At 31.0% G+C, this 26,584-nt stretch overlaps 3 protein-coding genes across 3 annotated transcripts; 1 reads left to right on the forward strand and 2 right to left on the reverse strand.

Moving 5' to 3' along the window:
• The first annotated feature begins 2,961 nt into the window (after nucleotides 1-2,961).
• Nucleotides 2,962-6,944, forward strand: LOC115711528 (uncharacterized). The gene is made up of 11 exons (XM_030639880.2): nucleotides 2,962-3,415; nucleotides 4,224-4,308; nucleotides 4,804-4,895; nucleotides 5,027-5,145; nucleotides 5,315-5,430; nucleotides 5,507-5,634; nucleotides 5,722-5,808; nucleotides 5,942-6,002; nucleotides 6,133-6,173; nucleotides 6,261-6,381; nucleotides 6,486-6,944. The coding sequence occupies exons 1-11, from the start codon at nucleotides 3,066-3,068 to the stop codon at nucleotides 6,543-6,545; spliced, it is 1,260 nt and encodes a 419-aa protein (XP_030495740.2). The 5' UTR covers nucleotides 2,962-3,065; the 3' UTR covers nucleotides 6,546-6,944.
• Nucleotides 6,945-12,005: 5,061 nt separating this feature from the next.
• On the reverse strand, nucleotides 12,006-16,124 carry LOC115711124 (U4/U6 small nuclear ribonucleoprotein PRP4-like protein). Its single transcript, XM_030639461.2, has 6 exons — nucleotides 15,967-16,124; nucleotides 14,091-15,030; nucleotides 13,238-13,691; nucleotides 12,923-13,120; nucleotides 12,740-12,821; nucleotides 12,006-12,521 (listed from the first exon to the last, which is right to left on the reverse strand). Exons 2-6 carry the CDS (start codon nucleotides 15,017-15,019, stop codon nucleotides 12,421-12,423), a joined length of 1,764 nt encoding a protein of 587 aa, XP_030495321.2. The 5' UTR covers nucleotides 15,020-15,030; nucleotides 15,967-16,124; the 3' UTR covers nucleotides 12,006-12,420.
• Nucleotides 16,125-19,650: 3,526 nt separating this feature from the next.
• Nucleotides 19,651-21,991, reverse strand: LOC115711390 (uncharacterized). Its single transcript, XM_030639720.2, has 2 exons — nucleotides 21,711-21,991; nucleotides 19,651-20,566 (listed from the first exon to the last, which is right to left on the reverse strand). Exons 1-2 carry the CDS (start codon nucleotides 21,787-21,789, stop codon nucleotides 19,896-19,898), a joined length of 750 nt encoding a protein of 249 aa, XP_030495580.2. The 5' UTR covers nucleotides 21,790-21,991; the 3' UTR covers nucleotides 19,651-19,895.
• Between the last annotated feature and the right edge of the window lie 4,593 nt (nucleotides 21,992-26,584).

The raw sequence follows: 26,584 nt of genomic DNA on the forward strand, positions 1-26,584 counted from the left end.
TTCGAGTCTCTGAGTAGAAGGAGAGGTGTAATATTGAGTGAAAAACCAAATGAGCATTATTGAGAAATATATATATATAAAAATATATATAAAAAAAAGTTACTAATATGGAAGAATTAAGGTGGCGTTTGGTTGAAGGTAATGAAATAAAATATATTTTTTTATTTAGTTACATATATTAGAATGTTATTTAAATGAAACGACCTTTCCATTATTTTGGTGGAATGAATATTTATATTAAAATGGAAGGAGAAATCATTTTAAAACAAGATGAGAAAAAAATTAATAATTTTTTTATTAATTTTTTTTATGCATTTTAAATTTTATTTTGTTCTTATTTTTATTTTCATTCTCAATTATATTCTTGTATTTTTATTCATCTTAACTAAACGTCACCTAAGTTTTTATTATGATAAGCTTAAAACTACAGTGAGAATATTAAAAAGAAGAATAAAATTGTCAAATTGTATTGCTTTGTAGAGCAGAGAATTCAGTACATTATTTTGAAAAATTCAATAAAAACTCATATAATTACATATTAATTTTTTTTAAAATAAAAGTAAATTTAGATCATTCTATTATGATTATTAAGAAAATAATTAGTAATTTTGCACTCCAAATTTTTAATATTACTCATTTTATTTGACTTGTTAAAAAATTTGTCTGAATTTTTACATTTATAGAAATTTGGTCATTCTATTAGGTTCTATTCTATTATTCTATTTAAATGCTAACGTGTCTTTGTAAATTAACAATTTTGCCCCTAAACCTTACACTCAAAATAAAAATAAGAAAGATTCAATATATATATATTTTTTTTTTTTTTTGTAAATCTTAAAAAAATCTTTTTGAGTGATTAAAAAAATTAAAAAAGAAAGAGTAAATTACGATATAAATAATTAAATTCATAAGTTTAACTCCGGTTGCAAATAAATACTTAAATTTAATTTTTAGCGATAATAGTACCTAAGTGTTAAGTAAATTATCATATGATAATTTCTGATTGGTCCAGATTATTAAATTTTATTTTAAAAATATAATTTAAAAATATCAATTAAAAATGACATGTGTATAATGACTTGACATTTACATTACCTTATTTTGATTCAAGGCTTTCATATTCATAGTGCTTAATACCACAATAAAGTGTCATCATATAATTGATTAGTCATTTCTTATAATATTTATTAAAGCAAAAATAAATGCTAATTTCGAACTTTGACATGTAATAAATCGTGCCCCCTAAACTTTTTTGGCTGTTAAAAATTCCCCCCAAACTATTGAGATTGTTAAATTTAAGGACTTTTGTCTAATTTTAGTAAAAAATTCTAACATGGATGAAAGTTCAAGAGGCATGATTTAGTACATATTAAAGTTTGAGGGGCATGATTTGGTAGATATCAAAGTCTGGGGAGCATGGTTTAGTACATAAAAAATTACTGAAACAGTACATGTCAAAGTTCGAGCAAAAATTACTAATTAGCCTAAAATAAATTAAACTCGATATTGAAGTCCACTAATAATAATATTACACATCAGAAAGATGCTAAGCACCAAATGTGTCTTTTAACAATTCTTTTTTCATAGTATGGAGACGTGGACGGTTAATAATATCATGGTGGTAGGAGAACGGGCTTGGGATTTAGAGGTGGTTTCGGATATATTCAATGACCGAGATAAAGAGATTATCATTCGAACCAACATTGATCAGGAGACTCCTATTGACACTTGGTATTGGCATAAGGATCTTTATGGGTTCTATACTGTGAGGGAGGCATATCGGTTGCTGCACCATTCAGAGATCACTAATACTAGTGAGTTTGAGATTAAGATATGGAAAATTGCATGGAAGCTTCATGTCCCTCCCAAAGTGCACCAACTCATGTGGCGTGCTTTATCTGGTTGTTTGGCTACTAAGGTTCAACTTACTACCAAACATATTCCTCTAGACCAAGTTTGTCCTATGTGTAACCAGGTGCCTGAGACCATTTACCATTTGTTGGTGCAATGTTCTTTTGCACGGTCTTGTTGGCATCTTTCGGTTCTAAATTGGAGTCATACGCCTATGGAGTCTTTTTGGGATTGGTTTAGCCACATTCTGCTACAACACTCATCCACGGCCCAGGAAGAATTGCTCATGGTTCTTTGGGCGATTTGGTATGCCCGAAATGAGGTGGTTTGGCGGGACAAATCAATGTCAGCGGCGGAGGTTATTCTATTGGCAAGAGTAGTCCTTAATCAATGGAGAAATGCTCAACAAAGGAGAATGGGGTCTTTACTTGTTCCTACGGGTTCAAGAGTGGACTTAGAGCATTGGGTGAAATCAGTTATGGGAAAGATTAAGGTTAATGTCGATGGTGCAATCTTTGCAAGTGATGGTCGATTTGGAGCGGCAGGGGTGGCCCGGGATTCTCAGGGTCGATTCATTGAAGGCTTCACAGTTTTACGAGTGGGGTGTGTGGATTCGGTTATGGCTGAATTGGTAGGGGTTAAGGAGGCCTTGAGTTGGATAAAGAGGAAACATTGGGGACCGGTTGAGATTGAAACCGATTCTTTGGTTGTTGTCCAGGCAGTCCAAAGCACGGTGGAGATACCTTCTCCTTTTGGCCTTCAGGTGGCGGTTTGTCGTTCTCTTTTGGCCGATTTGCCGTTAGTCTCAATTAATTTTGTTAAATGTTCTGTAAACAAAGCTGCACATTGTCTTGCTCGTAGCTCTTATTTGTATCCAGATCGTATTTTTAGTGAGGATGATGTTCCTGCTGATTTTCTTTCTATTGTAATGGTTGAATCTTCTTATTAATAAAGTTATCATTTTCCTTCCAAAAAAAAAAAAAAACAATTCTCTTTTCAAAATTTCCAGCCACGTGTAAATTATGATTACGTGGCAAACTGTACAGGCTTCAACCCATTTTGCTGAGTTGTCACTATCTAATTGGTTCAACTAACGAAACAAACGAAAATCACACGCCAAAAAAAATTACTACAAAAAAATCATTTCATTACAAAAAAAAAAAAATCAAAAGTTTTGAGAAAAAAAAAAAACAAGGGAGAGACGAAGACCCGCCATGGCAACTCGGAAGAGAGCTTCACAAAGCTCAACCACAGAGCCACCACAGCCAAAAGAGAACACACAGAAGAAATCCACTTCAGATGAGTTTCAAATTTCACCACCCAAATCAGCTGTAATTCTCGTTCTTTCACTTTTCTTCTTTCTCCCTTACTTTTACCTGATCTTCCATCATTACAAGATCGAGCAAGAGTTGAAGAATTCCATTTTGATCAATGCGGCTCTTAGCCTTATTGGGTATTTCATCACCGTTAAATTGATCCCTGTGGCTTCGAGATACGTTTTGAGAGCTAATCTCTTTGGTCGTGATATCAATAAGAGGGGTACTCCTCAAGGCGAAGTTAAAGTGTGAGTTTTTATCTTAAATAATTTTGATTTGTTTTTTATGGTTTTGTGATCCAAATTGTGTATTGGGTCTTTTTAAATTTTGGATTTTTAGTGAGTAATGTAGGCTAGATTTGGTTTTTGAATTAACTTAGGTGTAAGTTTCAGTTCCCTGATCTTATTTTCTACCTAATATTTCTAATCATGTTTTTTTTTTTTTTTTTTTTTTCAATCTAATTATATTCTTGGAATGTGCTAAAAATTTCATCTTTATTGGCATTTTACCATAATTTCAATTCACTTTCTTTTAAGAAAAATCTAGGTGAATTCAAAGTTTCATGTCAATTTGAAACTTACTGTTGTTGTTTGTTTATTTTCCTTTCTTTCTTTATTTTCATATACCAAAGAGGCTTAATTTTATGATAGAATTTCAGAGTAGTATAGATTTAACTGCTCACTCCTACGATATTTCTTACATATGAAAATGATTTTGTGTTTTATTTATTTGATTTAATAGACTATAAAGCATTAAGACAGTTATAAGGTTATTGTCCTAAATTAGTTGCAACTAGTTTGTTTGTAGTTCAAATGTGAAACAGTTAATCATTTGGATGATGTGTCATGTCATCAACTCAATCAAGCTCTAAAAGTGATCAATATTAAGTTCATCTATGTATGACATTTCATTTGCTTTACTGTTTTTCATGGCCAATTAACAGAATGTTTTGTTGGTGGCTATTGATCTTCACCGTTATATTGCTACGAACCCAACATTTATTATCTTGTGTGTGATTCTTTCATGTTGCTTAACAGTGTCACTTGTGCTTATCAGGCCAGAGTCATTGGGTGTTGTTGTTGGAACTGTGTTCTTGGTATTGGCAGTCGCGTTTCAGTATTTTTTCACCGTAGATTCTAATGTAAGTAAATTTTTTACACAGCTCACAGACATTTATTTTGTTTTATACTTCATAATTGGATGAAATGCTTGCATTAGGCTGAAAATTGAAATATAAAGGTGTTTGCCTAAGATGACACATTTTGTGCAATGAGTGAAGAAACTATTGCTAATAGTAGTAATGAAGCTCACTTTTGGGGAAGACTTGGGGTAAAAAAATGTAGTCAATTATGTGTATGATGTTAAGGTGTGCATTCACTTTCACGTGTGAGACGATTCTTCTCGTCCTGTAAGGGAGAAAATGAGGTTTTGGTGACCTCTCACAAGGATGAGCGGTAACCTAATGGCATTGCCATGCAGAAGTTGGATATTATAGGTTTCAAAATGTGATGAAGAATGTGATCAACATGAAATGTATAACAGATAGATAGATAGATAGATATAGAAAAGAGGATGACTGAACAATTTTTTTTCTTTCTATCTTCTTTGCTGATAAAATCTTCCATGGCTCATGCAGTGGGTGGTTGAGTACAATGCAGCATTAGCGTCCATTTGTTTTATGCTCTTTCTTGGATTTCTCGATGATGTTCTCGATCTACCTTGGAGGGTGTGAGTATTTATTATAATTAATAATAAAAAAATTACCTTTTCGTATGCTCATTTCATTTTGCGGGACATGTCTTGTTTCGGTTTATATTTTGGTATTAATGTAAGATTCTCCTGGAAATTGTGAAGAGCAGGAAACTAATACTACCATCATTTGCTGCTCTTGTTCTGCTTATGGCCTATGCTGGACATACAACTATTGTTATTCCGAAGCCTTTTATTCCATATATCGGTCTGGAGGTTATGCATCTAGGTATGTTTCTTGATGTGGAAGTAAACATATTCCATTATTTTCAACTTTCTTTCTAATACATGATGATTAACATCTCAAACTATCTTCCATCTTTGTATTTGGATTGTTAGTTACTGGTTTGGTAATTAATTTACCTACTTAATCCTTACGAGCAAGTTTTGATGTGTAGGGTGGATATATAAACTATACATGTTCCTTTTGGCGGTCTTTTGTACAAACTCGATCAATATTCATGCTGGTATAAATGGTCTTGAAGTCGGGCAGACAGTCGTCATCTCAGCTGCTGTAAGTACAGCCGATTTTTAAAACATTTGCGGTTTACAAAATACAACTGTTGCTTACCGAGCAATTTATGATGCAGATTGTGATTCATAATATCATGCAAATCGGGGCTTCTACAGATTTTGACTATAAGCAGGCTCATGTATTCTCTATTTACCTTGTTCAACCGTTACTGGCAACCTCGTTGGGTTTGCTCGCTTACAACTGGTAAACTGCTACGATATTCTGCTTGGAATTTTGTTTGTTCTTCTTGCATGGATGTGTACTTAAAGATGACATTTTTCATGGTTTTAGGTATCCTTCTTCGGTTTTTGTTGGAGATACTTATACTTACTTTGCTGGAATGACTATGGCTGTAGCTGGGATTTTAGGACATTTCAGGTAATCCTTACCTTTCATATTCTTATGTTCAAGGTTTCATGTTACGGCTTGTCTTACCGATATAGTTTTGTACGAACATACTTATCAACGCTTTTACTTGATAGATTTTTTCTCCGATTTTTGTTTATGACAGTGAGACGCTCCTAATTTTCTTTCTTCCTCAAGTTGTGAACTTCCTCTTATCACTTCCTCAGGTTTTTCATCCCCGTCTCTCTATCTTTCTCGCCCCCTCAACCACCCTATCTTGTTCTCCCTCTCTCGGTTTAATCAGAATTCTCTGTATGTAAGCATTTTAATTTTGCTGCTATAAACATCTTTTGTCAGCTTGCCGGCTACATTCCATGCCCACGACACCGCTTGCCTCGGTAATTTTCAGTCAAGACTATGTTTGGAACCATATCATTATGCAATGTCTTTTTTTAAAATCCTCCATTTCCTTTTTTACTTTTCAGGTATGATCCTATAACCGATAAACTAACTGGTACAAAAGACGGAACACTGGTTAACTTCTTTCTTAGAGTGTTCGGAAGCATGTCAGAGAAGTCACTTTGCATCTATCTTCTTATTCTCCAGGTGTGTTACTTTCTCCTATAACCATATAACCCGAAATACTAATTGGGTTCATTTGTGGCCAAGTTTTTTCGATGATTTATGTGTTCTTTATTTCATTCAAACAGGCGCTCGCATGCTGCTTTTGCTTCTTCCTGAGATACATTCTCGCGGGTTGGTACAAATAAGAGAGCTGAGAACAAAACCGAAAGCGATTTTATATATCTTCGATTCAGGAAAACAGAACAAAGAAGCTTAACAAGCCAAGATCATTTGCTTATTGGGTTGGTGTTTTCTTCTTTACACAATTTCCTGGTTCAGAAAGTGGAGCTTAATGCCAGGAAAATAGAAATGATGATTTTTTTTTAGAGGTTGAGATTATTTAAAAATTTCAGAAGAAATATGATACATTGAGATTTTATTTTGACTATTTAAGTTGAGAAAAGTTGATGACCATTTTACCATTGTGGAATCTAGGAGAGGATATGTCAAAACTTGAAATCAAAATCAAATCTACCATGTACTTTGTCTACTCTTAAGAACAATGTAGTTATGAAATGATTATATAGATGATTTTGCTTGTACCATCTTTATTAGTGTCTTTGGTTTTTCTTTTTTTTTTTTTACTAATAATTGTTTTTCAAGCTTGGTAAGGAGTTGAATTTGGTTGGAACATTTTGGCTAAAATTGCTTATAAAATCCATACCAAACAAACCAAATATAATCTTAAAAAGGGGTTTTTAACAGTGTCTTCTATAGGCTTTCTTTGTGCAATTTGTTTCTTAATATATTATACAAATTTATATTTGATCAATTTTAATAAGACGAGTAATTAAGTCAATGTTTCGGCAAAATATTGAATTTTAACAGATGGTAAACAATTCAAGAACTGTAAAAAAATAGAGGAAACAAACACTTAAAAATATAACCAAAAATTTCAATTCATCATAATATTGTTGTGGTTGCTTGTCACTTTCAATTTAGGAGCTTCTTTAGTTTCAATAATGCATTAAAAAGTTATAGAAAAAAACACTGCCAAATATAAGAAAATGTGAACTAACAAATTTGTATATGCTGAAATTATAATATAAGAGAATGTATATTAAGAAGAACAAAACATACCTATAGAGATCAGATCATTGCAGCCCTCTTAGGCCAATTTTCTCCTCTTTACTTAGCAAATGACATTCATAGATGACTAAGCATTGCAGGTTTTCGCAATATGAGAAGATGACCAAGTAAGGGAGGTGAGTTTTCGAAAGGCATTGCCATTTTGAGTTTTCAGGCTCTTAAAATTCCAAATTTCAAGTCTAGTTAGTGTGGTTGGAGGAAGAGACTCCTTTCCGAATTCCTCCATATTTTTGATAATTAATCAATTTGTACATTTTAAGTGTCGAAGCCTGACACTAAAAAAAACAAGCGTAATTATGTTCTAAAAACTAGTATTTAAGAAGAAAATAGATATTAAACCTACTCCGAACATTAGACTAAAAATAGCCTAATAAGTGCCTATCACGTAATTATACGATACTTCATTGTTTTTCCAAATTGCATATTCATGAACATCCACTTCTCCTATCACAGTGCAGTGCAGTGATTTCTTAGTTCACATTTTTTTCTTCACAATCCTTAGCGTGTTAAAAGTCTTTCTATCACATTGTCTGTTTCTTTAATTAGATTGAATATTTTTTCTCATTTTCTTCTTTAAAGAAATAAATTGTGAAATTAATGAATAAAATAAAACAGATAGAAAATAAAATACATTAAACTTTTTATTTTTGAAATACACAGTGAGAAACTGTAACACCTTACTAACTTAGGCGTGCTACATTATTTTTCTTAATTACTCTGCTAATCTTTGCTAGCCAATGAGTTTAGTGTAAAATCGTGTTTAATTAATTTTTTTAAAAATAATATTAACTTCACTAAATAAACATAAATATTACTGAAAGTTTACAAATTTTATGATTTTGAATTTATTTTTCAAATACAACAAAATACAACATATACAAAATTTGAGCACATGTCGTCCTGAAGGTCTGAACACTCTAAGTCTAACCATCCAAATATGTTCAATCTTCATCGAGCTCTAAATTCACTGTTGCTCAACCTTTGTCTTGCTTTTACCTACACATGAAAATATATTGGTAAGTCGACAGGCTCAGCAAGAAAATCATAACACATAAACATACTACCGACTTGTAATTAGGTTGCCCATACACCTAATTACCATGAGTCTAAAAATCTGCGTTCAACGCGTATAACTGAGTCTCGAATGTTCTTAACTTAGTACAACTAACCATAATACCTCATCCACTCTGTACTTCTAGGCGTTCTAGTGTTGGTAGCATTAGTTCATACTTTCTGTAAGCCTAGCATATATATGTTGGTATATCAGTGCAACTCTAAGTACACATTACCAATACCCTAATATGTTAATTTGATGGCAACTCAAACATGCATGCTAACACATGTACATATGTGCATCTATTATATTAATCTTACCTCAACTTCGCAATTAGGTGTGCCAGTTAACCTGAGCGAAAACTGTCGCTCGACGATTAGTGGCTCTAAGTCACAATTACATAAAAATGGTAAGTGTCTCGCTAAAACACTTTTGGAGATTTAAACTCAAAACTAAAAGTTTTCCTATCGATAAATAGTGTAACAATACCCTATGTTGGGTTTTATGCCCTAAATAAAACTCATTTCAATATAATCAGATTTACTAATTAATATAGATCAGAAATAACATTTAATGTTGCATGGTTCACATGATTTATTTCATGATTATATGTACATAATGTATAAATTCATCTAAAACCCTTTTCACATACTTGATCTTGTTTATTGTGCCGTCAACACATTGGAAAGTAAACATGACTATGTGAATAAAGTTTCCTAGATTTATCAGACATAGGGTTTTACTGATATGATAATCTACAACAGAGTTTACTTGCATTTGGAGAAATGCTATGTTCTTTCCAGAGCATTGGTTAAAGTAAAGCTCAGGTTGGATGCATGGAGTATGCATCGGAAGGGACCGATATTGAACTTTGACTTAGATTTATTAAACTTACCGTAATATCTATTCAAGTCAATATCGCCTAGTTGATCCTAGATCAAATGATCTTAATCCTGATATGATTAGGCTCAATCTTGAAAGGCTATTCGTGTTCTTTGATTTGTTAGTTAAGCCTACTTTTAGGTCAGGGTGATACGTACATTTTGGGAACACGGTAGTGCAATTGAGTGGGAGCGCTATCATAAACATGATATCTATAGCTTCTATCTGGCGAATAGTAAGCAAAGGATGATCTCCTTCGAGCTTGACCAAACGAACATAAATGGTGGAGTACTCATTTCACATAAGCTGAAATATCATTTATACGGGGTCAAGTGTTTTAAGGAATAAATACATTGTAGGGTGTAACGGTAATCTAATCCCTTTACAGTGTAGATCATTCATATAGAGGATCATTGATCAAATTAGGATTATAACAATGGATAACTAATGATGTGTCTATATGGTGGAACATATAGAGCATTCTATATACTGAGAGTGCAATTCTAAGTTCTATGCGTGGATTCAACGAAGAATTAATAAGTTAGTGAATTTTAGTGTTAAATTCTTGATCTACTTATTGGAAGCTCGGTTATATAGACCCATGGTCCCCGCACTAGTTGAGATAATATTGCTTGTAAGACTCATGTAATTGGTTTTGATTAATCAATTATAATTCACAAATTAGACTATGTCTATTTGTGAATTTTTCACTAAGTAAGGGCGAAATTGTAAAAAAAAAGTTTTAGGGGCATATTTGTTAATTATGATACTTTGTATGGTTCAATTAATAAATATGATAAATGACAATATTATTTAATAATTATTTATAGTTATTAAATAGTTAGAATTGGCATTTAAATGGTTGAATTAGAAAATTGACGTTTTTGAGAAAATCAGATGCAGAAAAGGTAAAACTGCAAAATTGCAAAAAGTGAGGTCCAAATCCACTAGTATAGGGCCAGCCACTTTTGTAGGAAATTTAAACTGATTTTTTCATTATTTTAATGCCAAATAATTCAAACCTAACCCTAGTGGAATGCTATAAATAGATAGTGAAGGCTTCAGGAAATTTACACTTAAATTTTCTACTTTTTCATTCAGAAAAAACTGAGCCTTCTCTTTCCCTATCTGGCTGACCACTCCCTCTCTTCTTTTCTTCCTTAAATTTCGAAAATCCTTAGTGTATGAGTAGTGCCCACACACAGCAAGTGATACCTCAATCATAGTGAGGAAGATCGTGAAGAAAGACTTTCAGCAAGAAGGAGGTTTCAACATCAAAGATTCAGAGAAAGAGATCCAGGTTCAGATATTGATAATGCTCTGCTACAGAAAGGAATCAAGGGCTAGATATCTGAACGGAAGGAGTCATTTAATTCCGCTGCACCCAATGTAAGGTTTCTTAAACTTTATATGTGTTTAATTTATCGTTAATAAACATACTTGTGAGTAGATCTAAGATCCTGGTAAAATAATTCCAACACCCTAAATATTGAGAAAACGTGAAAATCAGAGTACTCAAAAATCGCCCTAATCGATTACCCAGATCCTCAAACGGTTCACCATTTCTTGGGGTCCTGTCTGGGGAAACGGTGGACCATTTCATAGTAGAAAACACAAACTTTGAGTTTTCTCCTTCAATTCTACCCCAAACTTTACCAAACCTTCCAAAACACCTAATTAAGACATAACAAACATATTTCAACTAATAGCAATACCAAAAATCCACTGAAGTGAAAATCACAATGGTTAAGCAAGCTTTGAATTCTAAAACTTAAGCTTGCTCAAAACAAGCTACAACTGCTACAAATTTCTCAAAACCAACACGAACAATCATAACTCATACCCCAAAACTCAATTCTAACAGCCTCAAATCCTAACAGAACCGAAATCTCAAACTTAGGCATCAAAACCAAGCCTTTCTTACAAAATCAAAGAGAATAGAGAGCTAAGGTTTACTTTGGATTAGCTAACACTTCTTCCTCAAAACCTAGATGAAACCTTGCTTGAAAAATGGAGGAATTTGACTTGAAGTTTCTGATTTTCTTAGTTCTTTTTTTGTGGTCGAACAAGAAAGAAAAAGAGAGGGTCAGACCTAGACTAAGGCGGGCTAGGCCCTGATTTACTAATAAAAGTTTTGGAGAACATAACTTTGAAAAACTATTTTTAAGCATTAAGATCAATAAAACTATAAGTTGATTGGCCCATTACGACTGAAAAATAATGAAACACTACAAAAATTGGTTGTTCACCATTGCTAACTTTCCTTCTACAAATCGGTTTATTTAAGTCAATATTTATTTGAGTTCATCTTGCTCATTTACGATATTCTTAGACCAGTTAATGAAAAACCGCGACAACACCTTAGTAAGTCTATTAGTTGGTTTTTCTCTATGTTATCTTCTTGTAATGCACTTTGTCCAATTGATATATTATTAATGAATATTTTCTGTTACTTTCTAAAACACAAATAAACTTAGTAAAAAAAAAAAAAAGGGTCCAGGCAATAATGTAAATATACCAAATAAATATTCAGAACTATCAAAACTAGACTACCATAAACTTAGGGTAGATAAAGGCAATATACTAGGAAATTATTTCCATTTAAATCAGAAATGTTTCATTAGTTCTTCTTTGATTACCAAATCAATTAGAGATACACATAATAATCAGTACATAAATTAAATTTATAAGAAAAGATACCAACAAATTGCACAGCTTTTTTCTTTTTTACTTCACAATCTCTTGATCTAAAACAGAGGAACTACTTGTACTTGTTTGTCACCATAGAAAAATTGGTGTTAAAATCCATTTGGTCTGTATTAGTAGCTAAAATGAGAAGAGTAACTCACTAACTCAACATCAGATAGAGATAAGAATCGTCCTACCAGGCACGATCGATTTTCACGTCTCTAAAATGTTGTTCTTGAGTCAAAACTCCACTCTTCAATGCTTTGGACTAACCCGAAATTTCATAACTAGTTCAAAATATTTGATATCTAGTCAAGCTCCATTTCATGGCGATTTTCCTCTTCGGTACCACTGCTCGACCAAAGCTTGATTGTTCGGTCATGTGACACGGTAGCAATGCAATTTCCATCTGCCATCAAAAGATATATTCCTTTTATTATAACCAACTCAGCTAAATACGAAGCAATTGAAGAAGCTTGAAAGCTTTTTAAACAAAACCAAAGATAGGTAAACAAAAAAATCAAAGAAAATAAATGAAATTATGGAAAGTATGAAGAAATCGTTCTAAGCAATAAATTACGGTTTAGACAAATAAACTTACACTCCTAACCAGGATAATGAACTTACCTCCTGATACATCTAACGAAGTAACCTTAGCTTCGTGTCCAGAAAGTGTTTTCACAGGCTTAAAATCTCGTGCTGACCAAATCTGGAAAATGTGGATGCAATATATAATAGTTTAGAAGAAACAATATATGAAATAAAACCACATAATTTTTCAATCTTTGTAACTTAGAAAGGAAAAGGTACCTTGGCTGTCGTATCATATGAGGCCGTTACCAGAAAGTATCCTTCTTGAGGCTCGAATTTGACCTGAGAAATGAGGTTCGAGTGGGCTGGAATGGTGTACAATGATTTTTTCTTTCTTAAATCCCATATGCGACATGTGTTATCTTCTCCCCCTGATGCTAAATAATAGCCATTTCCTGAGAAACTTAAGGCAAGAACCTGAAATGATAAGAGAAGAATGAAAATGAGAGGCCAGCGATTTAGATAAACTAAATCTATTATCGTAACTATTAAACCAAGAAAAAGAATATGAAAAGTTTAAGTTCCGAATCTCACTGGCTTAACATGGCCTTCCAAGGCAAGAATACTTCGGCCAGTTCTGAGATCCCAAACACGTGCAAGGGAATCCAGACCACAAGAAGCAGCTAATGATCCATCTTGATTAAAGGCTAGTCCGTAGACACTTCTGCTATGGCCTTCTTGAAGAAGCAATTCCACACCAGTATCGACATCCCACAATCTCCACGTCTTATCAAAGCTAGTTGTGCCCAAGTACTTTCCAGATGGATGGAAATTGATACGTGCAAGACGGTCTAGATGGCCCTTGAATGTTTTCAAGAGAGTTCCGTCAGTGTTCCACAGCTTTGCAGTCCGGTCAGCAGAAGCAGTTGCTAGAATATTGTCCGTTGGAGAAAATGTGACATCGGTTAGTCGCTCTGTGTGTCCCTTTAAGGTGGCAACCTTTTTCACTTGAGGCATGCTCCACAGCTTAGCAACTCCACTTAAAGCACTATTTAAAAGCAAATGGAAATAAAAAAGATACTTTTAAAGAATGAAATTGGGAACACCAAACACTAGTAAATTCAAATCTCACACCCATCAAACCGAAAACTTAGTTAACAGTTCAACTAGGAAAAGGTTTCTCCGAAATTTCCATTTCAACAAGCATCTAAAAGAAAAGACATCTATCAACTTATTAAACAAATAGAATTAATAACCTTAAAACACAGATTTTTCATGATCAGTTCCTTCACCAAGCAACATAGCATGTTATACTAGCAAAAGACAACAGAATTAGTGAAGAGTTTAAATCGTTTTACACTATGGATGGGACTAAGAGTTGACCAAACAATTAAAATAAAATTGGATGGCAGTTAAAACTAATTTTGTTAACAAAGTGTGTCCTTACCAGGTGGCAAGTAGTTTTCCATCTTGTGAGAAGGAGCAACCAGAAAGTGGACGGTCATCCCCAATCTCACTGCAATCAAGGGCTAAGGTCCTTGCCTGATTTAAAACCCAATCCATCTCTGCATCCACGTCCTCATCAGGATCTTCTCTTCTCCTCCGTGCACGTTGAAGACGTGAGGCTGCTCTTACTATTGAATACTTTGCAATATCAATTCTAGCATCCAAAAGTGCTTTGGATCCTTCAGTGTAAAAAGGGTACTGAAGCATTTCTTCTTCAGTATCTTCCGTTGCAGCTGAAGCTGCAGCCTCCTCTTCCTCGTGAGCTTTCATCAGCTTCTCCAGCTGCCCTTCAGCATCTAACTTTGCCATTATCATTCTCAGCCTATCCCGTCTTTCCATTTCTCTTTCTCCAAAAAGTGTAATGGGCTCGCCAAGCCGACGTAGACGTGCACGAACAGATGCATCATTGGTAGGAACTGCAAGGGCAGAAGCACGCCGCTTCATCATCAGTTCTTGCATTGCTTTTTCGTGTCGTTCTCTTATTTGTCTACTCTCCTCCGATATCTCATACTCCAGAGTTGAACCAGGAGCAGAGCGGGAAGGGCCTGATTCATCATCTGAATCTGAGTCACTCGTTACAACCTCACCATTTTGTGGTACTGGGGGCCTAATAACAGGAGGGCGGGCTGGTAAAGGTGCTAATGGGCGAAGAATGGAGGGAGCTGGAACCGTAGGAATTGGAGCCATTGCAGGAACCATGGGAAGAACAACTGGAGGCACAATTGGGGGTGGGATTCCTGGTGGAATAATAGGGAGGACTGGCTGAAATGGAATGGTATTTGCAGCAGATATTAGAGACTGATCATCAAGAATTGGAGAAGATGATTCCATTGGAGTTGGTAAAGGGTTATTTTCCTCTTCTGCTGCCATGATATCTAACCCTGAGAATTTTAACAGGCCAACAAAGTTATAACAAGAGCATAAAATGATAATGTTACACACCAAAGTAACAATATTAAACATAATATTGAATAGGCAAAAAAAAAAAACAATGCAACAGTCATAACTCTCCAATTCGTAAGATTGAAATAAATAATGCAACGACTATTTTACTATCCAAAAAAAAAATTATATTGGGATGTTGTCAACCATCTGATTTGATGAACCATACTTCTCTGGTACACAATCTTGATGGACCAATAATCAATTTAAAATTTGGAATGAACTAAATATATACAGAGAAACATATAGATGACTATATATAGTTTTTCATTATTACAATGCTTTCAGATTTGATGAACAAGAACAATGAACACTTGGGGGATAATGTCGTGTCGACCATAAGTGAATACTACAAGTAAATTATAACACTACTACTAATCAACACATAACAGAGATGTACCAAGTGTGCATATAATTCCTTACAAGTCATAAATTATAACCCTTTTTTCTTTCCCCTTTCTAAAAATTCTCTGTGGCATTTCTTCAAACACTTGTTGTGCATAATTTAGAAAAAAAAAAATTATGGTTATTACGGACTAAGTTCACTTTATCACATCAGATTATCTACACACAAATTATCAAGATTTGGCTCACTAAAAATCAGTTTCCAAAATTCTATTCTCATCACAAATCAAACCAACAAGAATCAATCAATCAGTAAAGTTTAAACCATGGCAACTTACGGGTTATCAACTCACATTACTAATAGCGTTCTGCTCCAAATTCTAATCTAAATTACCATTCTCACTAGTAATTAAGCTTTACATTAAAAAAAATCATAAGCCATTTTTGGGTGAAATAGAAACATTGAAACATTTATGGAGTTGGCAATGGCAACTACAAGAAGAAGAAGAAGAGAAATATAAAAAGGGCACCTTGTAAGTGATGGGAAGGAGCAGAATAGGGCGGCGAGTGGACTGAGTCCGGCGAGTCAGAGAAGGAGAGAGATTGTCGAGAAGGAAGTGTGGATTCTTTCACAGCGGAGGAAGAAGAAGAAGAAGTTTTTACAAATATTGGTTTTTAGGGATTTTCCGATTTTAAAAAGAAAAACATATTAATTATTTTTGCCACATAAATACTTAAGTTTAACGGCTTTGACTAGAGATCACTTTGGGACGGTTTTGGATGCGCTTGTTTGTTAACTATGAAGACAGTTATTTATTTCATTGAAGCATCTTTTTGTGTTAATAGAGAGTGATTTTCTCCGAGAGAATTGATAATTATGTACATAGACTACTCTCTAAACTTTTGATTAGTTGTAATTTTTCTTTTATTTCGAGAATTCATAACTTTGGTTCATAATGTGGCTAATTGGGTTTTTGTCAAAAATGTTAGTGGCATAATTGATTTGTCTTCTATACCCGGCAACATTTTATGTAATGACTATGAGGTATAACATTTATGTATTTTTTTTTTTATCTATGAACGCTTTATTTTCAAAAAAAAAAAAAAATCGATTGCAAATAAATACTTAAGTTTAATTTTTGACAGTAATAATACCTAATTTATAATTTTGAAACTTCTGTAGGTAATAAGTATTAAGTAAATTGTCACGTGACAAACTCTGATTGGTCCACGTCATGAACTTTTATATTTTTTTAAAATAATAATTTAAATATACCAATAAAAAAATAACACGTGGATTATGACTTGACACTTAATGCTTAGGTACCTATAAAAGTTCCAAAAATATAATTTAAGTATTATTGCAATGCCGTAAAAAACTAAACTTAAATATTTATCTACATCCAAGAGTTAAACTCATATATTTACGTCGCAAATTACTCATAACTAAAATATGTATTTTAATTTGGGGAATTTTCAAAAATACTATTTTTTTTTTATGTTTTATTTACAATTTTACGATTTAAGATTGATATTCACAAAAATATGCTTGTAATATTTTGAAATTGCAAAAATATATTTTGTTCAGCAAAAAGTAAGAAAATAACTGAAAAGACAACAATAAATCAACCTTACGGTAATTATAAATCAACTATAAATAAGTTTATAAACAACTAAGAAAGTAATATCATGGCAACTATAAATAAACTATAAAACAACTAAACAAATAGTGTTTTGTTTTTTATGAAGATGTATTTTTATAAATAAAAAAGTAGCGTAAAAAAAATCAGTATTGATGTATTTTTGTAAAAAAAAATTCAATATTTTAGTTTATTCTGTAAATTTTTCTTTTAATTTCAGTCATTTTATTAAAAAAAATATGCATTTTAAAATCTTTAATCTTTTTATTTTTTAAAAAATTATGTACCATATAAGAAAAAAAATTACTTAAAAAATATTATATAGAATTTTTACCCCGTACTATTACAAATTACAACTACAAAATTAAACTTCCTAAACTTTTTTGTTGATTAAAATTTTTTATTGAACTATTCATAATGTTGAAATACATGAGTTTTGTAAGGTTTAGTTTCATGTGTTTAACAAAATATCCATATGATTGATGTGTAATTAGCATATTTAAAATTTAGTTCAAGAGGATATTTTCATGTTTTAGTTAAATAAATAAATAAATAAAAAGAGTGTTACTATTAAGTATCATGATGCTTCACACTACTTAAAGTGATACTTTATAAATAGCTAACAATTTTTTATAATCATTATTAAAATAAAACATGTGGGATTCGACATTCAATTATATATCAATAATGTTACAACACTTAATAGTAGTGTGTTAGGCACCATTGAGCATTTTTTGCAAAGTATATGGAGTGTTAAATCCAACCAAATGTACACTTGAAGTAGCTTGTATGATTTTTACCACGTTAAGGTGACACTCTATCATTAAGTTATATTTCTTTCTTTGTCCCCATCGAAAAATAGACAATTCAGAAAATCAACAAAGAATGATTGCTTTGAGTAGGTTTAAACTCTACACTAACACATTACCACTCCAAGATATATATATATTTAAGAGCATTTCCAATAATAACATTTTTCAGAAGTGCCAAGACTATCCACATCATCTAATAATTTATTATTTATTTTATATTTCTTCCACATTATTTTTTACACTCTTATCTTTAAAAGTACTTCAATGAGTATGACACACATTATCATTTAATATATTATTTATTTTTGACTCCGGTTACAGATAGATACCTAAATTTAATTTTTAGTATTAATAATATCTAAGTTATATTTCTAGAACTTTTGTAAATACCTGTCATTAAGTGTCAAGTTAATATCCACATGTTATTTTTTTTATTCGTATACTTCAATAAATTTTTAAATAAAAAATAAAATTTAATGACATGGATCAATTAGGCTACCATGTGGTCATTAACTTAACATTTAATGGTTAAGTACTTAGTTCCATAAATATAATTCATATATTATAACCAAAGATAAACTAAGTATTTATTTATAACCAAAATTAAACTTAAATATTTACACTGTACTTATTATAATTTTATTTACAAAATAAGTATGACATCAATGCTAAATTTTAGTAACATTTCCTATGATTAGCTTCTTCAAAGCATTCTGTCACATCATCAAGCACTTTGTTCAAGCATAATGCTCTAATGTCCACCACACTATGAATGCCCTTAAAGATCTTGTAGATATACACAAATGTGGGACTGTTCCTTAAAATTAGAACATAGATACCTAATTGATAATTAATATGTTTGTCATTAAGGCTGATAATTATAACAAACTTGATTAACACATGCCTATAAAATAGAAATAATTACATAAAATACTATTTTTTTTTAATAAATTTTTTATATTTGTATGTTTAATTTTTTTTTTGTTTTTTTTTATATTTTTACAGTATTTTCTAAAACAATAAAAAAATGAGTTTTTTTTCCTTTTTATACATAAAATAGTATTTTTGTGTTTTTACGAAATTCTATATAGAAATCCCTATTGCAACTAGCGCTGCAACTTAAATTGCAACAAAAAATTAGATAGAAACCCCTATTGCAACTAGCGCTGCAATTACTTTAGAAACACGTAAATTTGAAAAAAAAAATTAAAAAAAAAGTATATAGGATAATTTTCCTAAAAAAAACTACATAAAAGTAATAAAAAAAAATAGCATACAAACAACATCAAAACAACAACAGAAAATAACATACAAATAACAAAAAATCAACAAATTAACAAGAACATTAAAATACATCAAAATGCCATATTTTTTGTAAATCAAATTATAAAAATCGTAAAATTATTTAAAATTCTCTACAACTGTATTTTTATAATTTTTTTTTTAAATTTGTGTGTATTTTTTAAAATTATCCCTATAAAATACAAGATACATCACCATCTCATGTAAACTCACCCCACCTTTGATTTTCTCTTCTTTCAATAGCAATTGTACTTTAGTTTAGTATGTATGTATATATATATATAGTCTTGACTTTTCTCTTAGGTCCTCTTTTGGTAGCTAATAAAAGTTTCTTAAAACTAAAATAGACATTAAATAATCACAATTTGATGATAACTTTGACAAATTAGGATTCAAATATTTTTGTTATAAAAAGAAGAACTTTTCCAAGATTCCCTTCAAAATATAGAATAGCAAAAGCTCAAAAAACAAAAGTAAATGTCTTACTCAACCAATGTGAAATTGGAACCAAAACTGCCTTCAATTCATAGTTCATACCTACCAAAAGGCTTTATCTATATAACCTTCATATATGTATATATATATATTTCTCTTTCTTTTTATATACTTGAACAAAAAATATAGTTAAACTCTTATTATAGCTATATAATACTCTCAAATTGCTTGCCAAAGAATATGAATGAAATTAACTCTTGATGACTCTATTTACCAAATTTGTTTCTCCAAACCCCAAGCATTTCCTCCTCGGCCCGAACCACTTTGGTTGTTATTAACCGGTGCGCAGTTCCACTGCCTCCTCCTTCCTCTATATCCATATTCTCTCTGCTGATAGTGATTGCCCGAAAATCTTGTTTTTCGATAGCCAGAGTTCTGCCAAGCATAGTCATCGTTGTTCTTCCAACCGTTCGTATTCCATGTCTGTCTCCGTTCCCTAGAAGAAGTATCGGCTTTGAAATCTTCTTCAGCATCACCCCATCCAGTTGGGGCAATGTGGTCAAGGCTTAGGTTGATCTGGTTGAGGTTATGAGAATTGTCAAGGTTAAGAACCTTCTCATCGTGATTAGTGTAATCAGACGGTTCTGGTTTTCTCTCCAAATCAAGAAGTAGCTCGGGATCAATCTCCGAGTTCCAATCAACTTCATCAATGTAGATATCTGGATCAGGTAATACTACTTCAGATGCAAGGCCATTAATGTGTGCCCAAAATCTGTTTTTTGCTTGTCTGAACGCCTCTTCTGAGGCCGAATCGTTCCATTTTACAATATTCTCATGTAAATGAATGTACTTTTTCGTGTCCAATACTTTCCTCCATGGAACTGAACCAACTGTGTAACAGAAATCCTTTTCCCATTTCGGAACAGTTGACTGCCAAATCTCTACAAAACATAACCGAAAATCAGACAAAAAATGCTGCAACTTAGTACTAAAGCAAACAACAAGCACACTCAGAAGACATTTAGACAGATTATAGATATCAATATCGAAATTAAACAACTTAAGGTTGACTGCCAAATCTCTACAAAACAAAACCGAAAATCAGACAAAAACCTCTGCAACTTAGTACTAAAGCAAGCAACAAGCACACTCACAACACATTTAGGCAGATAATAGACATCAAAACCGAAATTAAACAACTTAAGGTTGACTGCCAAATCTCTACAAAACAAAACCGAAAATCAGACAAAAACCTCTGCAACTTAGTACTAAAGCAAGCAACAAGCACACTCACAACACATTTAGACAGATAATAGATATCAATATCGAAATTAAACAACTTAAGGTTGTTTAGCCAAAAAGAAAGTGCAGACAACAAAACACAACATAACCGAATCAAGCGAAAACCCGATCAACAGAGTACTAAAGCAACCAACAAGCATACTCACAAGGCAATTATGCAGATAATAGATATCGATATCGAAAATCAACAACTTAAGGTTGTTTAGCCAAAAAGAAAGTGCAGACAAACCAGTTGCATATACACCTAACTTCATACTGATTCAGACAATTAGATAACTCTTCCTTACCACATTCCTATTTGGGCAAAATTCAGGCCTAATTAGCTAGCATTGGCTTTTCCCAAATATAGACATTCCTAAATAAGATTCAGTGCTATTCTTAGTTAAAAAACCAATCTCATCAAATTTCTCCTCCAACATAGATTCTTCTTCAGGAGTGAAATTTGACAATAACTTTGATTCAATTCAAACACTTATACACATGATCAGTCACAATTCACAAATTACAATATCCTTAAAAGAAACATAATCTGATTTTAAGCAATTCTCAATATCTGTAAAAACATTCAATAAAGGACTTAACTTTTTACCAACCCCACAACCCTTTTAACATGGGATTGATTGAATTCCTTCAAAAACTCAAATCTCAAAAAGGAAAAAGAGAAAAAAAAAATAATAATCCCAGCAAAAGGGATAACTCAAGATATGAAAAATTACAATAAAAATTCAATCTTTAAGAGAATCAAATATGAAAACAACAAAAGGGTTAACAAATAATACATACCAGTAGGTTGATTTCTGGTCTGTGATCTCATTCCATGATTAAAACTTTCTACATGTTCTTTTCTTCTCCAACTACCCATAATAATAACAAAGATTTTGGTCTCAGAAAAACTTGGGTGAAAACTGAAAAGATCGGACTTTGATTATATGGGAAGATGTGATTTTTAAATATAAGAAATGAAAAAAGAAAGTAGGAGGCGTTAGAAAGAAAGAGAAAGATGAAATTTTTGTATGATTTGATTATGATTTTTTGTTATTGTTTGGGGGAGAAGTGTGTGGTTTTGTTGTTGGTATTTATAGTCAAAGACAGAGTCGCCGCCCCTTGTTTTTGTTTCTTTCTTAAAACATATTTTCACATTCTACTTCGACACGTGTTGAATTAGAGATAAGGAAAATTTAAGGTATCCGACGGCTGAGATTAATCAAGAGGTAATTAGGGTTAAAAAATAGTAACGTACCCTGACACTCATACCGTGAGATCTATCTAATATACTACTAAATACATTCCGTGAAAGTACATCACTGGACAAAATCGTGTCCCTATATATATATTTTGTGTTTTACACCATGAAATTTCTAACTTTTTATTTTTTATTATGGGGTAGTTTTTTTTTTCAAAAATAGTGTGTAAGTTTTATACTGTATAGTGTATACTGTGTTAAGTTTACATTGTTGTTCCACAGTTATTTTTTAAGTTGTTCCAGTATTGTTTTAATTGTTTTATTTTGTTGTTTTATAAAAAGACAGTATTTTTGTAAAAAAAATTGTGTGACAATAAAATTGTAAACTTTTATCCAAAATTTAGTATTTTTGTAAAAGCTCATATTTTTTTTAGCATTACTATTGGGCACTAGTGGTCAGCACATTCTATAGATAGCGTCCTACGATTGGTTAATAATATTTCTTAAAAGTTATCTTTTTTAACTTATATAAGACTTAATACTTAATTACACCAATAGCAGTATGACACCGATGAAGGTACTAGAGACTAGTAATGCCTTTTAGCAATTCTATTTTTGTTAGCATTGGCACTATTAGTGTCCAACAACTTCTATAAGTCATGTCCTACAGATACAGTCAGCCCTAAAATTTAGTGGGTCATAGAAAAAAAAAATATTTTTAGGCTCTTATTTAAAAAAAAAAAATATGGTATTTTTCAAAATTTATATAAAAAATAATGTAAATTAAAAAGGAGAATATTTTTTCAGGCCCTAGGTTAGGTGGGCACTAAGCACAGGCCTAGCCAACCTATGCATAAGTTATTGTCTTAAATTATATGAGATTCGATACTTAATTACACTAATAGACACCAAGGATCGTGTTAGACATTAGTGGTGTCTTTTATTATTTCTCTTTTATTTTTTCAAAAAATTAGATAGGGTGTGTTTGAAAATAACTCTGTAATTACTAAGGTCGTAACACTAAAAACATGTTTGGAAAGCCAACTGTGTAATTAGAGGTAATTGCACGATTCTGCATGTTTGTCTGACCATGTAATTACATTATAACTGTGTAATTGGTGGAGGTGATCGAGGGGTTCTAATTACACTTACTATAACTTTTCCTTTTTAAATATTAACTAATAAAAAGTATTATTTTCTTGTGTAAAAACTAACTTTTTTGTCAAACAATATATTAGAAATTCATATATAATTACCACTTCATATCTAATTTTAAAATATAATGTAATTACTAGACTGTGTAATTATCACCCTAATAATTACAAGTTACTTCCAAACACACCCTAATATTTTAAAATATAAAGTGTGTTTGGATACACGGTGGTATGAATTCTTTAATTTCTTGTTCAACAAAATAGTTAGTAATTACAAAAAAATATATATTAATAATTAAGATCTAAAATGGAACATTTTCAGTAATTACATTCAATTCTCATGGGACTAAGAAAATTGGTGGAGAATATAATTAAAATTCCTTAATTACCTCCAATTATACTGTTATAGTGTAATTGCATAGTCAAATAAATATGCTAAATTGTGTAATTATCTCTAATTACATTGTGACTTTTCAAACGAGCTCATAATGATTTTTAGTTAGGGACAATAGAGTATCTAATGATATTAATCAAAAATATAATATTTTATTTTATCTTTTTTTTATATTATTTTTTATTTTTTGTTTTAAAATATTCAATCTAAAATTATTAAAATAATATTAAATTATTATTTAATGTATATTAAATAATTAAATTTTACAAAATAATAATAAAAGAAGATAGTAAGGATGCTATTTTTGGGCATTGCATTCTTTTTAACTTCAATTGTAAGCATCTATTATATCAAAAAATATGTTCATGTCATCTATTAAACATTCTCTAATCCTTTATATGAGTATGATTGTAATTTTTGTCCACTTTCATCATTATAATCCTTTATATGAGTATGATTGTAATTTTTGTCCACTTTCATCATTATAAACTTTGTTAGTATCTTAAATGTGTTAAAAGAAAATTTAAAAATAACTGATATTACACATTTTTATTTAAACCTAATAATTTAAAATTTACTTAGAACCTTGAAGATCTTCAAAGATTTTGTTTTCGATATCCCTAGAGGATAATTATGGAAGTTTTGAATTTTTGTTTTTCTCAAAGGTTCTATATTAATTAGTGCATAATTAGAAAGAAAAAAAAAAAGTAAATTACATAATGAACTTTTTTATTATCATTTTGAAAAAAATGACTAAATGCATCCTTTTTCCATATCTAAATAATTTTTTTTTTGAGATAATATCTAAATAATTTTAATATTAGTTTTTTACATGATATATAAATTGTAATACTTTAACTCATCCTATAAATTTTTGACAATATTCCATTTTTTATATTGCAATATACATTGTAATTTTTTAAAATTTCTTATAAATTTTTGAAAATTTTAAAATAATTTAATGTATTGAATGAGTATGTAAAACAATTCATTAATTTTAATATAGGAATACTTTATAAATGAATATCATATACAATAAGTAATAAATGAAAACATAAAACTTCTTTTAAAACAATAAAAAGGCAAAACTATAAAATCATAAAACATACCTTGTAAAAACAATTAAATAATAATTAATGAAGAAACCAAAAAGTAAACAAGTTCTGGCCTACAAATTTTCATTTAACATATTAAAATTAATTTAAATTAATATCCTAATTAATTAATATTGAATAAAAAACCTAAAAAAAAATTATTACCGACATTAATCACATGTCAATTCCTTTTCAAAAAAAAAAAAAAAAATCACATGTCGAACTTGACATTTAACTTGGCTTTAAGGATTTCTCTGATCTGAATTGTCTGTTCGGTTATCGAATAAGTTATCGAAGCCAATATCGACAGCAAGATCTGATTGGACAGTAAGAGCGGCGTATGATCGAAAGAGCAGAGAGTGTTCGATTCCATCAAAATAGTGAAAGACTCCTAATTTAAAAATTAATAAGTAAATAAAATTAAACATCACAATATATAGCCACTTATAAAGAATAACCAAAGAAAGAGGTGATTCTTCAAAAAAAAAAAAATGTATAATAGTAGTGATTCATGATCTTAGACATCTTTATCCACATAAAATTTGACAACTTTTCATGCAAAAATTACTTTAATAGTTTACAATTTTAAAAGTTATCCACCATGATCTTACATGTCACCATTTAAATAATTAAATTTTATTAAATATTATAAAATAATACCATAAAATAATTTTGTTAAATAAAAAGATAAATAATACTTACATGGCTGTTGCCAAATATAAATAATGGTATTAATAAATTCCATTAACAATAATATCCATATTGCATATGGCTAAAACAACTTGAGGCAATCTCATTAAAGGTACTCTTATTATATTTTGGTCTTTTTTTTTTCTCAATTGTGTCATTCTTAAATGACTTGTACTACTTTGTATCTACCAATTACTACCTCCGAAATAGGGCAATTAAGAACCTGTTTTGCCGGAGATATTATAATTAAATTATTTTCATTCTATTTATTTATTTGGTTGTAGTTCAAAGTATTAAAATGCTATTTCAATAAAAAGTAAAAGTGAAAAACAAATTAACAAAATATTAATTTTTTATCACATTAAATTTTATTTTATTTCATTTTGTTCCTCTATTTTCGTTACTCCAACCAAACGTATTTTAACAGTATTTATGACACAAAATTCTTAGAGTGAAAAGTGGGGTCAAATTAGTTTGTAAAATCTCCAACTAAGCAATGGTGAATGTGTCGAGGAAGAGTTTTTAGCTACCTATGTCCATTGCTTACATACAAGTACATGTAAGATCTTAACTAAGGGTACTTTTTTTATGTTATTACAGGCAGTATTTGTTGGTCATAACCATGGTCTAGATTGGTGCTGCCCACACAACCAACTTTGGCTTTGCTTTGCCCGACACACCGGTTATGGCGGCTATGGAAGCTGGGCTAGAGGATCTAGGATTGTAGAAATCACTCAGCATCCTTTCTCTATTAGATCTTGGATAAGAATGGAAGATGGTCATGTACATAGTGAAGTTGTCCTTGAATGAAGTGTTTCCACTTGATTATTTTGTAACATGAATTGGTATTGTCCCACATAGTGATGTTTGTATGATTGTATCTGTTATTGGATACTATTTATATTCGTTTTGGGTCTAAGCTTTCAACCAAACTAAAAATATTAATATTTTTTTTTAAAGAGGGATTTAATTTGGGATTAGGATTAGAAAACAAATATGTATTTTTTTTTTAAAAAAACGAGGGATTTAAATTTTTATTTCCTTATTAGAATAATAATATTATATATGATAATTATTATTATCTTGTTTTTTTCTTTTAACAATTTTTTCTTGTTGAATAATTAAATAAATTATTATTATAT

The sequence above is a fragment of the Cannabis sativa genome, chromosome 3 (genome assembly GCF_029168945.1).
Source record: "Cannabis sativa cultivar Pink pepper isolate KNU-18-1 chromosome 3, ASM2916894v1, whole genome shotgun sequence".
Classification (NCBI taxonomy): Eukaryota; Viridiplantae; Streptophyta; class Magnoliopsida; order Rosales; family Cannabaceae; genus Cannabis; species Cannabis sativa.